The 16,910-nt window shown below is 39.9% G+C and overlaps 1 protein-coding gene across 2 annotated transcripts in view; it reads left to right on the forward strand.

Moving 5' to 3' along the window:
- The window catches only part of Acadsb (acyl-CoA dehydrogenase short/branched chain), a 44,324-nt gene extending 32,253 nt beyond the window's left edge, over positions 1 to 12,071 (forward strand). For both annotated transcript variants that reach the window (XM_055608923.1, XM_055608924.1), the window contains 4 exons: positions 2,362 to 2,451; positions 6,403 to 6,540; positions 8,637 to 8,736; positions 9,409 to 12,071. In XM_055608923.1, coding sequence (XP_055464898.1) covers positions 2,362 to 2,451; positions 6,403 to 6,540; positions 8,637 to 8,736; positions 9,409 to 9,479 — 399 coding nt within the window. In that variant the 3' untranslated portion in view covers positions 9,480 to 12,071. The remainder of the gene's footprint in view (positions 1 to 2,361; positions 2,452 to 6,402; positions 6,541 to 8,636; positions 8,737 to 9,408) is intronic.
- The last annotated feature ends 4,839 nt before the right edge of the window (positions 12,072 to 16,910 follow it).

The raw sequence follows: 16,910 nt of genomic DNA on the forward strand, positions 1-16,910 counted from the left end.
GTCTTTAATCAGTATCTAAGATTTACTAACTCAAAGTTTTTAGATTTTGATATAAATTACATCTGCTAGCTGTTGAGATAAATATTTAATTATTACTCCATGTTTTTTCTGCTGTTATTTAATATATATTTTTTAAAGATTTATTTATTTATGTATACAATGTTCTGTCTGCATGTAGAGCTGCACACCAGAAGAGGGCATCAGATCTCATTATAGATGGTTGTAAGCCATCATGTGGTTGCTGGGAATTGAACTCAGGACCTCTAGGAGAGTAGCCAGTGCTCTTAACCTCTGAGCCATCTCTCCATCCCCCTGTTCTTCAGGACATTAACAAGATGGTTTTTTTCTGATGTGGGGTTGGGGGAATGGTTGCTGAGGATTTAATCCAGGACCCCAAACATGCTAACCATTTGCTTTACATCTGAGCTATACCCTCAACCTAGCAAAGTAGTCTTTGACCAAAATTTGCCTTCAGTTTCTAACAAAGCTAGAAAGAGTACTAGCATACCATTGCTTTTAAAGGTTTTCTTGTTGTGTAAATTTACAGCATTAAAGCTCCAATGTGATGGCTTGAGGTTCCTAGACATATACACAACATAAATATTCTGGCCATGAAGTCCATGACATGGGCTTTACTCCAGTTAGCCCGCATTACCCTGTAACCCAGTGAAATGTTAAGAGCAGGTGTGTACTGTGTCCCGGTGGGTGCTTGCAGGGGAAAGGTAAATGTAACAGTGAAGTGGAGTCACTGTTCCTCAAAACCCTGCAGTTGCAGAGAGAATTTATTTCTTTACTATTTAAAATGGAGACATAGTCCAGGAAAGCCAAGGCTACACAGAGAAACCCTGTCTTGAAAAACAATAAACAAATAAATAAATAAAATAGAAACATTTTACCAAAATAGAAATGCACGTTTTCACTCACAGTTGATCATCTCAGTGTTTAAGCCCCGTGATCCCAGAGGCTTGAAGTAAAAGGGTTGAGAGTTTAAGGATAGACATAGCAAGTTCAGGCCCAATGTGCCTACATAGCAAAACCTACAGAAAAAAACCAAACAAGCAAATAAATGGGCTGGAGGGAAAACCAGTGGTCAAGAGCAGTGGCTGCTCTTCTGGAGAACCCAGCATTGATTCCCAGCACACACATGGCAGCTCCCAACCAGCTGTACCTCCAGTCCCAGGGGATCCAGTGCCCTCTTCTGGCCTCTGAGGGTCATGCATGCTCATGGTGCACAGACAGACTTGCAAGTAAAGCGCCCAAACACATCAAAAAAATAATGAAAATAAAAAGTTTTAAAACCAAAACCAACCTTCACGCCAATAGAAGCTTACATGCTGGAAGATGACATTATCTATAATCACAAAAACATGCTGCCTCATTCTAATTTGTGGTTTGTGGGGGCATTGTCTCCTTAATTTTGGATACAATCTTCTGTTCTCTAGAGAATACTAAACAATGGCTAAAAGAAAATGTGAATGAACACTATGAAATATTGATGTTTGTGAACATTCCCCCCCACCAAAGCTTTAACTATTGATTTTCTTTTTCTTTTTTAAAACCTACATAGTTTGACATAATTAGATAGTAATTTACCAGCTACCTAATGTTGAAGTTTAGAAACTACTTTTAGGCTCAGATCGTTCAATAGATATGAACGTTGGTTAGCAATGAGACAATTTAGCTAAAATTGTTACCACATCTTGACTTGTCCTTCAAGTGTGTAAATTAGTGTTTTCACCAGATTCTCTTCTCACTTGTCTGAATCCCAGTTAAGTCATCCAAAGAAGTTTTTAAAACACTGATGCTTAGGCCTCATCCCCTTTCCTCCCATCCGTAGTAGAGTGCTTGCCTAGCATGATTGACACCATGGATTTTCCCCTCTTCAAAGAGCAAAGCAAACAAAGCAAAACAAAGAGGTGACTTTCCATATTTGACTTTGAGGACTATAGAAACAGTTTGCAGTTTTGAGTCAGTTCTGGGTGAAGCTCCCACAGCTCACTTCAGGCCTGGAGAATCAGAGCCTAATGAAGGGGTTATCTGAGCAGTGTCCTGGCTATGTGAAGATAGCTGTAACCAGAATTTGCTCCTGTGTTAGAATTAAATACACTCACCCCTCCATGTATGAAATAAGTCCACATTGTCCCCAGATGAGCAGATACAGTGGATAAAGGTACGCAGTGAATCTCCAATGCACCTCCCACCTCCTCCCTCCCTTTCTCACCTCTCAGCTCTGCATTCCCCCTCCCTTCCCCATGGTTCAGCCTCCCTGTGAAAGGAATTTACAACTTGTGTAACTAAAGGCATAAACTTGTAGCAAAATACATTTTGATCTTTTGGTTTCTCTCTCTCTTTTTTAAACAGATGCTAGGACTGGCCCAAGGCTGTTTTGACTACACTATTCCATACATTAAGGAAAGGATACAGTTTGGCAAACGAATATTTGATTTTCAGGTATATATATATAAATAAACTCTGTTGTCCTGGGCTTTCCCTCTTCCTGTGCTGAAAGCCATGGGAAAAGTCACCTAAAGATGTTTTATTGGGAGGATAAATAGGTCTCATGGGATACACTTGTGGCCACCTTAATCTTTTCCATGGCACAACTATAGTCCTTGCGGCCAGCTGTTGTATGCCTGGATGCTTTGGTGGGCACTGGAGAGCGGTCTTCTCACCACCTCAGAAGTCCAGCGTCTCCTGGGTTTACACTCTAGATCTTCCAGGTGCAGGTTCATATGACTTTATCTGAAATGCCTGGCACAAGAAATGTTTCAGGCTTCAGATGTTTTTGGAGTTTAGGACATTTTTGTCGATGTGGTAAGATATCCTGGGTATGTGAAGTAAATATAACAAAATTCATTTATATTCCATATATACCCTATTTGTAGTATGAAGCAAAATGTCATGGGTTGAACTTTCTACTTGTGGCACCATCTTGATACTCAAAAAGTTTTAGACTTTGGATTTCAGATTAGGAATGCTTACCCTGTACTAGCCATAGCTTCTTCCATCATCTCCATCCCTATACAAGAGAAACAGGCACGCAGAAGGTGGGTTCCCAAAGTCTTGTAACTGGTATGTAGTTTTTTTTTTCTTAGTTTCTATCTAATTTCAGTATACTAGGGTATTCTCTCAAAGGTAGTTTCTAGATAGATGGCAGCAAGAAAGGCAAACAGTGAGACAAGTTAAAGGGAGCTTTTGATTTTCCCTGTAAGCTAGGAATCAGTGTTTCTTTATATGTACTCAGAGTCAGGTAAATTACTGAGCATAGTGATGGTGGCATTTTGAGACACTGTTGAGGTGTACCATTTTTTTTAAAGGCAGAAATTTAATATTAAGAAATTTGGTCATGCCAGGCATAATGGTACATGTTTTTAACCCCAGCCCATAGGAGGCAGAGACATGTGGGTCTCTGTGTCCAGGACAGCCAGGGATATATAGAGAGCTTATCTTAAAACAAACCAACAAAGGGCGTGTGGAGAGAAAAGAAAATTTGATCTTTAACCCCTTTGGTGAGAATCAGTAGGGTTATAGCTCACTGTCCTCTCACCAAAATGACTTGTTTTTCACCTGGGTGTGTCAGTGGCATCCTTGTAACTCTAGACTTCAGAGCTTTAAGGACAGGCCTAGGCAGTTCATCCTTACATTTCTCGGTTGATAATTCAGCATAGATTTGAGCATGTCCTCCATGTGTTTACAGTGCTCTCAGGGAACCTATATCTAGCTATCATGAGTTATTCTTTTGTTTTGTTTTGTTTTGAGGGGGGTAATTTTTTTTCAAGGCGGGAGGCCTACCACTGTTACCTTTTTGCTTCCCATGGTACTTCATGTGGTCATTGAATAAACAACACCATGGTGACTAGTTTAACTGACCCAAAGGTATTTTGTAAAAATTATTAGAATCTCTGAATACTGCACAAAAAGCCATCAGAACCTATATAACAATGATATTGTTATAAAACAGGCAAAGTGACTAATAGGCAAAGACAGAAAGGCCAGCAACAGATACATGCATGTATACAGACTGATACATGGTAGAAACAACACAAAGTGAGAGTACCCTCTCCATGTGAAAAAAAAAATGAGATTATCTTTACTTCTTATAACAGATAGAACACAGATATAGCAAAGAAATCAAGTAAAAAAAACAAGTCTAAATTTTTAGAAGGAAGTAGAAAACTATGTTTATGACATTATAGTAAGAAGGGATTTCATAAGTGAGACATAAAAAACACTGGCCATAAAGGAAAAGAATTAGTGTATTCTCCAAGCACAATGGCTTATAATACTAGCATGGAGGAGGCTGAAGCAGGAAGATTGCCACGAGTTCAGGACCAGCCTCAAGTATATAGCAAGTAGGAAGCCAACCAGTAGTCAGGACTACATATGAAAACACTACCTTAAGAAAAAAAAGAGGAAAAAAAAAAGATGTCATAAGGGAGCTGAGCTGGAGGTATAGCTGGTGGCAGTGTGCCTGCCTAGAATGTAGCATAAGACTCAGAGTTCAATGCTCGTAACACAAAAAGAGATGGCTTAAGTGAAAAGACATGTCACAGCAGGGAGATATTCACTCTTTGCATAGGCTTGCAGGCATTCCATTTATTATGATGCTTCATAACTTACATATCTATGATAGGCTTTGTGTATATCAAAATAATGTAAATATCAAATATCACAGAAAGAAAATAATCTACCAGATATTTACAAACATCCATTTACTTCTTTCATTTAGGAAAGGCTTTTCATTAATGGGATTATTAAGTAATTGCTCTGAGTGTCTTAATCTTCATCACATATTACCGAAATTATTTAATTGATTGCCCTTGTCAGACTCAAATCATGAAAACAAGGGATTCTGGCTATAATGTTCAATGTTGCACCTCCCATTGCTCAACACAGAGCTAGCATATAGTAAGTGCTTGAATGGTGAATAGATTAGCCATGAGAAACTTTCTAGTCTGTAGTAAACATTGAGGCTGTATTTTTAGCAAATTGGGTTTTCTGGGTTTATTTTTGTTTTGTTTTGTTTTGTTTTGTTTTAATACAGGGTCTCAGTGTGTAGCCCAGGCTGAACATGAACTTACAGCAATAAATCTTGTTTCTAAATCTCAAATACTAGGATTACTTGTATGTCCCTCAATATCAAAATGAAAGCTTAATAGGTCTAACTCTAACCAAGCAAGTGAAACACTTGTGTGATAAGAACTTCGAGTCTTTGAAGAAAGAAGTTGAAGAAAATATCAGAAGATGGAAAGATCTCCCATGCTCATGGATCAGTAGGATTAATACAGTGAAAATGTCCATCCTACCAAAAGCAATCTACAGATTCAGTGCAATTCCCATCAAAATACCAACACAATTCTTTACAGAACTTGAAAGAACAATTCTCAATTTCATACGGAAAACAAAAACCCAGAATTGCTATAACAGTTCTGTGTAATAACAGAGCTTCTGGAGGTATCTCCATCCCTGATCTCAAGCTGTACTATAGAGCAACAGTAATAAAAATGTCATGGAACTGGCCTAGAAACAGACTGGTGGATCAATGGAATCTAATTGAAGACATAGAAATAAACCCACACACACCTACAGATAACTTGATTTTTGACAAAGAAGCCAAGACCATACACTGGAAAAAAAGATAGCATCTTCAACAAATGGTTCTGGTCTAACTGGATGTCTACATGTATAAAAATACAAATAGATCCATATTTATCACCCTGCACAAAACTAAAGTCCAAGTAGATCAAAGACCTCAACATAAAACCAGACGCATTAAGCCTGTTAGAAGAAAAAGTGTGAAAAGCCTTGAACTCATTGGCACAGGAAACAACTTTCTGAACAGAACACCAACAGCACAGGCTCTAAGATCAACAATCAATAAATGGGACATCATGAAACTGAAAAGCTTCTGTAAAGCAAAGGACACTGACATCATAATAAAACAACACCCTACAGACTGGGAAAGGATCTTCACCAACCCTATATCTGACAGAGGGCTAATGTCCAGAATATATAAAGAACTCAAGAACTTAAACACCAACAAGCCAAGTAACTCAATTGAAAAATGGGGTACAGAGCTAAACAGAGATTCTCAATAGAAGAATATCGAATGGCAGAGAGTCAAGGTTTTAAAGCCGAACTTTGTGATGACATTATTTAAAGTATTAACAAACTGTGAAAGATTCCATGAGTTTAAAAATTTTTTTAAAACTTTCTTTGAAAGATTCCATAATCCCTCTAGTTATTAATTTTAGATTGCAGTTTTAAGGTATTTAGAAGGCATTAATTTGGATTTCTTTGGGGAATATTTTGAGTCTGGGTGCTGTATCTTGTGCTTGCAGTTAGAGGTAAGCTAAGTTTTGCAAACTGTCATTTTCTAACATGAGTCTCAATGTTATACAGGGGCTCCAACACCAAGTGGCTCAGGTGGCCACCCAGCTGGAAGCTGCACGATTATTAACGTACAATGCTGCTAGGCTTGTAGAAGCTGGAAGGCCATTCATAAAAGAAGCATCCATGGCCAAATATTACGCGTCAGAGGTAAAATAGAAGGAGTTGATCAGCCTCCTCTTTCATACACGAGATTATTAGCTTCTCACTTGGGAATACTGCATAAACTTAGGTTATCCTCCAAGGAAGAGAAGGCGCACTTTCTATTTCCTGAAGTAGAAAAGTAAAGAGTAAGGGTAAAGCTGCCATGGGAAGATGTGTTGTTTCTGTGGTGTCTCCGTGTTTTCAAGAATGGCTAGCTCAGGTTGCAATACACCACCCCAAGTACATAGAGGCCTCCTCTGACCTATGGCTTCAAGCCCATGGTTTCAATTGGGGTATAGTGAGTGTCAAGGAAGACATGTTCATGCCAGGACCATATGAGATTTAGAACACCAAGAAAAGATGATCTATATGTGCAATACATTTTACTCAGACATATCCATTCTCTCTGTGCACGGAACTATGGCAAGAGAGTTGACCCATATCATGGAGCAGGTATCTTCCAGTCTTGACGCTGTCTGATATTTTTATTTAGTAGTATCCAATCTTCTGACATTCTCATATCCAGATGTGATGAGCTGCTTTCATAGCTTTTCTGTGGTACATATAGCCCATGGGCTACAAGTTGGATACACCAATAAATACTCATTTAACCCTAACAACTCCTAAAATGAGAGACTACCATGAGCTGGCATCAATGTAAAAGAGAAGAAACAAAGGGCAAACTGCCTTGGAGGACGACAAGCAATTTAACTATTTTAATGGTGTCTCAAGGATATCCAGAGAGAGCCTAACCTCCAGAGACTCTCTCTCCTCTTTCCTCTCCCTCTTTTCTTCCATCTCTCTCCTCTTCCTTCCCTCCCCTCCTTCACTTCTACACCCTCTGTCTGTATCTCTCGCTCGCTCGCTTTCTCTGCCACCTATGTCCAGGCTGCATCATTTCTTAGCCAAACTCCTGGGCCACCCAGCTGCTCCCGTGGTTTCTATTGCTGTCCCCAGTCGAATCTTGCTGTCTTTTTGGTGTCCATGATGTCACTTTGAACTTGACGTCTCACAGTACATGAAACAATATTCATGTTAGTTTCTCCCAATAGTATAGCAAGCAAATTTCCCAAAAGGTAGTGAACTGAAATAGGCAGTTTTATCATCTCCACTTCAGAGGTCAGAAGTGTGAAATGGGACTTTACAAATATCAAATGAAGATGTTAGCAGAACAGGCTTTCTGGAGGCTCTAGGGAAGAATCTTCTAGCTCCCAAGGGCTGCTTGCACCCTTGACTCACAGGTCTTTTGTCCATATTCATGGCCAGCAATGTAGTACATCCAAAGTGTGCTCTCTCTTTCTGTCTCTCCCCTTTTCCCTCCTCCTCCCTCTCCTTGTTTCTGTAGTCAGCTTGCCTTCATTGACTATCTCTCCAGCATCCTTCCTCCTTTATAAGCACTGTGGGGATTACATGCTCCATCCAAGGATAACTTATGTTAAGTCCTTACCTTAGTCCCAGCTGCAAAGCCCCTGTGTTGCTGAGTAAGATAACACATTTAATTTCTGGGTATTAGGCTCCCTGGACATCCTTGAGGAACCATTACAATAGTCAAACTGCTTGCCCTCCTCCAAGGCCAGCCTACCCATTTAGCCTGTCTCTCCCTCTCACCCTGACCCCAGTCTCTCTGGACCCTAAGGCAATGGGCCTCTACTCTCCTTGGAGCTCTTGTACATGTTGTTCCTCAGTGTGTAGTACCCCTAACTGGTATTATAGGACTCATCCAAGCTGTTTCCTCACAACAGTTTCCCTGACAAACTGCTCTCTGCCACTTATAAAATCTGTACCAATTGATTTAATGTTTGTCTCTAAAAGACCCCAAGGACGGGAGGGGCAGTGTCTGTCTTCTCCCACCCTCAATAAATATTTGCTAATAAATGATGCCTGTTGAGAAGCATGTGCATATGAACAAGTCTTATTTCTATTTTTTTTTTAATCTGTAAATTAATGGGGTATTTTAGAGAAATGGTGTAGAGACTTACAAAAGAACTGCAGCCCTTCCACTAGCTAGCAGTGAATCTGTGCTCCTAAAACTGTCACTGACAGGCTCAACATGCCGAAGTTTGTGAGCTTCCTTTCTGTAACTTGCTACTTGCCTTTGGTAGATCGCTGGGCTAACAACAAGTAAGTGCATTGAATGGATGGGAGGAGTCGGCTACACCAAAGATTACCCTGTGGAAAAATTCTTCCGAGATGCAAAGATTGGTAAGCAGACTTTTGATGGTTTATTTTGCTTTATTTTATTTGCCACTGTGGGTATTTGGGCTATTGTATTTGTTGATTTTATATCACTAGTACTTAGGTAAAAGCATTTTAATTTCAACAGTATGTTTATTGACTTTCTTCATGACTGGATTTCTTGCTTTTTCTTCTTCCTATCAGAAAAATGAATTTATATCTCTAAAAAACACCAAATTGACTCTTAAAATGCCCCAGTAGACATTTTAAGAGAACTGCGACAAAATCCACTGTCTTCATTTTTCTGTTACTAAATTGTTAGTATTTACCATTCCTGTAGTATAATACTGTTTCTTGAAGTATGGTCCTAATTTCAGAAGGCAGCTGCCTCATCATGACTGCTCCAGTGCTCCACCAGCAGTAAGGAGAGTAAATAGGAGTTCTGAAAGTTGCCAGGTCCTTAGAAGCAGCTGGGCTTATACACCAATGCTCTAAGAGCCAAATCCTTAACTGCTCAAAGCTGATTTTAGTGATCTACAGATCAAGTGGAAAATTGTTACCTTAGTCAGAATCGCTTTGAACAGTGAAATCTGTTACTTAGAGCAAATGTGGGGTGATATCTTTAGCACTCATCTCTTGTGTGGCTCTCTTTAGCTGAGGGTGTACTCCTAATTGTCCTTTTTCTCACTTTTGTTTAAGGTACAATATATGAAGGAGCATCCAACATCCAGCTGAACACCATTGCAAAGAGCATCGATGCGGAATACTGATGCCTGGGGGACTGAGTCCTCTCTGGTGTCACTGGCAAACCATGTCCAGCTACTGTGCCTTATTGAGCAGAGGCTGCAGAGCATTGCAGTGTTCTGTTTGAAGCCCCTTGTACTCGTCCTCAGGCCTGGATTTTATTCCTTTCTCTTTCCAATTCACCCTAAAGCTACTTATAAGCTTTTGTACACATTTATATTTCTCATCCTAGTTTCAGAGTATACAGAAGTTTCACTGTCCTAGCATTTGGGAAGATGAAAACATTTGAAGTATTGGTATTGCTGACAGAAATGGGCACTTTCTATTCCTACTAAATCTTTGTACTGTGGTGTGAGCCAGAGGAACATTTGTTACAGTTGGCAATTTTTATTCAGTATTTTATAGATTCAGTGGTAAGTTGCCAAACAAGGTAGAAACTGATAAAATTTATTTGGAAAAATCTAGAACTCCTAGTTCTAAGTATCAAAGAAATAGTAGAAAATGAAGATATAACTTGTAGGCCATATAATTGACAACAACCAAAAGCCCAAAATATTTTTTCAACCAACAAAAGCAGTATGTTTGGCTGCTATAATTGACCTGTATGAAAGATATATTATGTGATGGCTTTTAGCAGGTCATTAAAAAAAGAAAACATGTTCCTGTATTAGTTTTCAACTATACAGTTTAAATAATTTGGCCTAAATCATCTGAAAATAATTCATTATATCATGAACTATTTTTCAGTAGTATGATTTATTTCTGTATTTTAATTGAATATTTTTCTCTCATTCTTGATTATTGGACTTTATCCTAATAGTAATTAATTGAGAAATTCAATTTTGGTTTTCAAAATTGATTCTCAAAAGAAATTTCTAACCCATATAAGGAAATACTCTCACAATCTCATAAGAAATGGGGAACAGGAGATTAGATAGTCTTAAAAGGCACATTCAATATAAATAGATGTAGTCATTTATAGAGTATATTAAGTAATTTTATATTTATGAAGACAAAGATCTATATTTTACAATGAAAATGAGAAACAGGCAAAGCCTAATCAGATATACAGCTGGCAAAGCCATTGATCAGTGGTGGGAACTTAACAGGGAGGAGAAGACCCTCTAGTTACAGATCCTGAGTCCTCTGGAAAGCGAAGTAGACAGCAGACAAGTGAGTTTCACATTTCCTGAGGAAACACCACACGTTAAATGTGAAAAATGCCCTAAGTAAGGCACATGCAGTTGCTGAAAATAACCATTACTTCTAAACAGAAAGTATTTTAGTAGTTTTGCAAAATGATAATGTTTATTAAGAAAACCTGACATTTTCTAGGTAATTTTGCTTTGCACAGTCATGTTTATTGAGCTAAATTAATTTCCACAATGCAAATCATAGTTAAATATGCAAGGTTGTGTAAATACGGTGGAGATAGAAATTACATTAAAACAGTAGGAAGAAATAGGACAAATTTTGACTTTGAATCCAAAGAGACAAAGTCTACTTGACTTTCAAATAGGGAAATGATGAAAGCCCCAGTCTTTCAGAACTGACAGATAGGTGTGATAAGAATGTAAGGGATGGATGCGGTGCCCCAACGGGGCTCAGACATCTTCCCCTTCTGGGACTGTGAAAGATGTGGGCTTACAGACAATGCTGTAGGAATCATGTGAGTAAACAGACTTCACCGTTCCTCTTCTAGAGTTAGAAACACATGGAAGTGTGACAAATGCCATGTTCTAACTCACAGCATGAGCAGAGAGTGTCCTTTACATATTTAGACTTTAAGTGTGTCCATGGAGTTCTGATTCTGTGTATATGTTTTGCACCTATTCACAAAGAATAGTGAATATGTATTAGCTCTTAGTATAATTAACATATGAATTTGCCTGCTTCTGTCAGTGAGATCTTATATCGTTTCACCAGAGAGGGTGTTTGGGGTCTACTCATATTTCTTCCGTTATAGGTTCTGATTTCCACGACTTTGTAATCCATCATGAAACTATGTATCTTAGTTTGTGTTTGGTAAGAAGCCTAAAGCTGTTTGTTAATTTGGGGATTGAGATGACACGGGGCACAGGAGATAAAAATTGGCCTGTTATATACAGATGGAACTGTTTGCTGAGTTTGTATTCTTAGAGATTTCATTTATCACATGAAAATCAATTATGGAATCAATGCCATGGACCTGACGATCATGGAAATTTAAACCTAGAAAGATCATAGGCAACCATAAAAGACAAATCTGTCAATTTAAAGGTGAAATACTCTTAACCAAGGTTGCTTTTTCAGATCATCCACCCAAGGTCAAAGACAAGAATGTAGGACTGGCTCCAATTCAGTGTCTTTCCTGTTACCAAACAGTTGTTCAACAGATCTTGGACTTTGTCCTTATCTTATTTTGTTGTTGATTTATTTCAAGTTTAACTGATAAAGAATGAACATTTCAGTAGTGTTGTAATTGATCAGTCACTTGCCAAGACTCTTGGGCTGTCGAGGGAAGTCAGGTCTGAAGATGGCTGTGTGAGATCATTTGGCATCACTGTTAGACTGTTTTTCAAGAAATACTCCGCAGGGTATTTGTGCTGATCTGTCATAAAGTGAAAGTTTCATTTTAATGGTATGTATGAGATTATGTTCATTGATACAAAATCAGTATTCTATGGGGAATGAAAAGATAAAGCACTAAATTAACTAGAGAGTCTTGCTGCTAGGATAAAATACAATTGTCACATACACACATAAAAAACAAATGTAGTCTTCTTGAAAGGCAGACACAACGCCTTTGTCCATCGTTCCAATAGCTCTCTTCTCAGGTAAGCCCGTTTCCTTTTCTTTTCAGAGAAGAGGTCTTATAGTACAGACCAAGTTTAAATTCATGATGCTAAAAATATTCCCCCCTGGAGGACTCTGTTTGTTCATGGCAGTGTAAGCAGCTCTCAAGGAGAGAGGCCACTGCTTTGGAATACATCCTCCTAGCATAGATATTATCCAGCAGATGTGTAGGCCTGTGTGTTTAAGAATTACTCTTTGTAAACCTGTACTACTGCACCTTTTACACAGGGATACTCCACAGTACAGAGCTGTAGGAGATTTCAGCTTGTGTTTACCTTATTCTTACATCACTTTAAAAATCTAGACATTGGTAATTTTTTTTTTCACTCAGAAATGTGTTTTTGTGTGGTTGCTACATTCAGAGTATTGTGGTTTCTGAGCTACCATGACAAAGGTAAATAGCCCCTAATCTAAAGGTGTGGCCATCTCTGTGCCCCTTCTCTGCTTTCATTAATGTATATTCATGAAAATATAAAGCAGAAAAGTGCCAGTGTCGGTCCTCTGCTGGAGGAGATCTTTAGATCTACTGAAATGATAGCAAGCACTTAACGCCTTTACTCCATCCCACCTGTCATTCTAGAGCTTTTGTTTTTTTCTTCTTTTTTGACACAGGGTCTCTCTAAGTAGCCCTGGATATCCTAGAATTCACCATGTATACCAGGCTGGCCTCAAGAACTCACGGATTCCATTTGCCTCTGCCTCCCAAGAGCTGGTGTGCATTACCAAGCCTCACTCCATTCTACACCCTTGAAACCTGGCTGCTGAAGGCTCTCTTCCTTTCATTCCTTGAAGTCATTAAGGAAGGTTGTTCCTTCAGAGGCTTCCCAAGAAAATAGCCACTACTAACTGGCCCTTTCTCACCTAATCACTCTTCGGAGAAGAGGTTCAAATCTTTTCAAGCTAAGAACAAGGCCTGCAAAGATAGGTAAATAAGTGTGGTTAGGAGCATGGGCTTTGGGAGATGATGAGAAAGACCTGGGGACATATGGCTAAGTGGTAGCACTTGCTTAGCATATAGAAGACATTGGGTTTGGTCTCAAAAAAATGAATGATAAATGGGGTGAGAGGAAGACAGCAGTTAGAAAAGCAAAGTTCTAAAAAGGACACTGAGGAAATGTCAGTGTCCCTCCTAGGGGTTTGCACAAATAGACTGTCTGCAACATTTGACTCTTGAACTTCAAGACATTTTTAAGGAGGCAGTCACCAAGAGCTATCCTAGGCTGTGCATAGGCATGATAGAAATCCAAGTGCTCACAACAGGGTATTTGAATTGCAGTTATTTGAATAGATAGCTTATAATAAAAAAAATCTGATATTACAACTTTTTAAAAAACAAAATCATGGTAGGGCTTAAGAAGTAGCTCAGTGGTAGGGCATTTGCTATATGCAAGGCTCTGTATTCAATCTCCAGCACTGTGCAGAAAGGAAGGAGGAGGGAAATTTTGTAAATGGGAAAAATAGTAAGATGGGAATAATAATTTATAGCTTCAAGTGGGCTGAACCTCCTTATTAAAAGATACTCAGATACTCCTCTGCACAAGCCTTTAATCCCAGCACTTGGGAGGTAGAGGCAGGCCATCCTGGTCTATAGAGTAAGTTCCAAGACATCAAAGCTACACAGTAAGACCCTGTCTTGAGTGGGTGGGGGGATTCGGATGAGAAGACCAGAGCGATGGGTCAGCAGTTAAGACCACTGTTGCTTTCAAAGGGGACCCAAGTTTGGTTTCTAGCACCTTCGTGGTGGCTCAACCATTTGGTCACTCCAGCTCCACGAGATCCATGTTCTCATCTGCTGGTATTCAAAGGAACTGAAGGAAAATTTAAATCCTAGTTACATGAAATTAGAAATAGCTAAAACAAGAAAAGAAAGTTGGGATATATGGGAAAGATTGTGCAAATGCTATAAAAACAAAAAATAGGAACAACTGTTAATATTAACAAAACTGAATTAATGACAAAACTAATTTTAAAGAATATCTCATAAAAAGGAAGAATTCACCCAGATCCAACAGCCATGAACTTTATTATCCTTAAAAACATAACTGGGATCTACATAGAGCAAAGCAAATAGAAAGAAATGAGAATAATTGACAAAGCTGTAATCATGAACATGACTTAGAAATCAGCAAGTCAAATCCAGGGGCTGGCATGCAAAGGTATAGTCTCAGCACTGGAAAGGCTGAAAGCAGGATTGAGGCCTGCCAAGGCTACATAGAAGAGAGAAGGGAAGGGACAGAGGAAAAGAAATTTCTCAAAAGTCTTTAGCCCAAGAACCCAGGTGCCTGGTTTAAGTTGAGTGAGTGAGATATGACTTGGACCAAATCTAATGCACCTTCTAGTCATACTGAATGTTTTTGTCACAGCCTAAAAGTGAATAGGTTTTGCATTGTGGATGGGTATTCGGATATATGACATATCCTCAAATAAGAATGGTTTTCTGTGTTCCAAACAATGTGTAAATATACACAATGTCCTCAACATTGACTCTTGCTAGAAAGCCTGAACTATTTACCTTTCGGCCATTTAGGGAAGAGTTGTACAACTGTTTTAGTGAATGACTACTACCTTGATGTCAGATTTCTCTGAAGAGGTTAGTCAGTGAAACTGTTAGGGTATACCAAAACAAACCTCCCCTCGGAAGCTGGGTATATTCACTCTTGATTTTATTTGTTATTGTACTGGCTCCCTTCCTCCCTCCCTTTACACATATGTTCTCATCCCCATTTTTAAAAGCTGAATTTCTCGTCTTGGTGTGGTGACACATGGCTGTAATCCTAGGACTTGGGAGGCTGAGACAGGAGCATCATGAATTTGAATCCATTCTAACCCCAACCAACTCACTAAATAAATTCCCATGAGTCACTGCTCTGCAGTCCTGGAAGTGGACCATGGCTGCCTTTTCCCCAGTAGCTCCTTATCCTTACAGCCTATTCCTTAATACCTGTTTGTCTGCTTTCGCTTTTATAGGTGGATTTAAACTCAAAAGTCCTCCTTTTACCCTCAGTTGGTTATTTGTTCTATCTGTCCCGACTAATGTGATTTCAGATGGCCTTCCTTGCTCTGTGCCTGAGACCTCCTCCCAGCGACTGGCTTCTCCTCCCTTAAGTGACCACTTTTATCCTGATGCTGTCCCTACGCCCGCACTTTTCTCTACAACAGCCTGCACTACGCTTTGGAGCAGTGACAGTGTCTTAGAAGCGCAGCCTGGGTGACTCTCCTAGACACCCTGAAGAAGGCCAGCAGGCTTTGGAAATTTGAGTTTAAGCACCAGAGGAGTTGAGGTGGGAGACATGGCTGTCTGTCGGGGTTACAGTGTGGACTCACATGAAGCCTTTAGTAAAGGCGGGATGAGCTAGAATGCTGCTTCTCAAAAGACTCTTTACTAGAACCATGAGCTCTCTGGTTGGGCCTAGGGCCTGAGAATCTGTCTGTTTGGAAGCCTCCCTGGGAACTTTATCACACTAAAGCTTGAGAAGGGTTCTCAGAACAACTCTAATCCCAAAGACCCCTTCTCTGTTTCCATTCCAGTGTTATCCAGCAAGACTCGCTCAGTGCGCTCCAGGGCTCCCTGAGACCCTGCCTGCCTAAGAGAAAGGGGAGCAGGCAGTACTCCCTCTGCATGTTCTCAAGGTTCGTCACAGCTGCCCCATTTCTGCCCCAAGGGATTTCTGGGAAGCCATATACCTACTGCTTTCATAGGTCTGCAGCCAAAGCTGTCAGGGGCAACCTACTCACCAGACTCCCACTCCAAAATGGGAGCCTCCATGGCACTTGTTTCAGTGGACTTTCCCCTCACAGGAGAGCCTGTGAGAAAGCTGCGGCTAGGACGTGTCTCTGAAGCTTCATGTTTTAATATCCAGCCATTTCTCTTAGAGACTTTCCCATTTGGAGATGCAAACTAACAATAAAGTAACACCAGATGGTATGGTGTTGCACCGAAGAGTTGGGAGGAGCAGGGCTAGAAATCAGAATGTTCATCCAGCCTAGTGGCCAGACCAAGTACAATAGATGTACAATTCCTTTCCATACTCTGGCTTTCCCTAACTGCACAGAGGCTTAAAATGTGATTATTAATGAAGGCTATGCTCATTTTCAAGTGTCTTTTATAATGCCTTCACTTGCCCAGTGGGTATTAAGTCCTGGGTTGAAATGTGTTAGTATGAAAGGTTGCCAGATGTAGCCGAGTATATAGCTGCATGCCCGATATCCTGCTGGGAAAGCAGAAGAGGGAAGATGAGAGGTTTTGGGCCAGCCTGGACTAAAGCAAGTTCCAAGGCAGTCTGGGTTCATAGATCCTGTAGAAAAAGAAGAAAGAAAGGGGTTGGGTGGGAGAAGGGAATTTTTAAAAAGACGTGGGCTTTATGTCTTATCTTGAACACTATGTTTGAAAGGACTTGGACTGGCAGGGTCTATGTTCTCTGAAGTCACTTTAGTGTGGGTGTGGTGCTGTCTGAGCTAGCTCTCTTCTTCACTCGGGTGACCCTGAGTTCACACATGTTTACCCTGTTCCAGCTGACTTTTTTTCCTTTTTATTCTGAAGTTTCTGCTGGATCTCAGCAACCAGGACAGTCTCCAGAAGAACAAACATTTCAGAACAAGCTGCTCCCAGCATCTCTGGCTAC

Source organism: Psammomys obesus, unplaced genomic scaffold, assembly GCF_907164565.1.
Source record: "Psammomys obesus unplaced genomic scaffold, mPsaObe1.curated_primary_1811, whole genome shotgun sequence".
Taxonomy (NCBI): domain Eukaryota; kingdom Metazoa; phylum Chordata; class Mammalia; order Rodentia; family Muridae; genus Psammomys; species Psammomys obesus.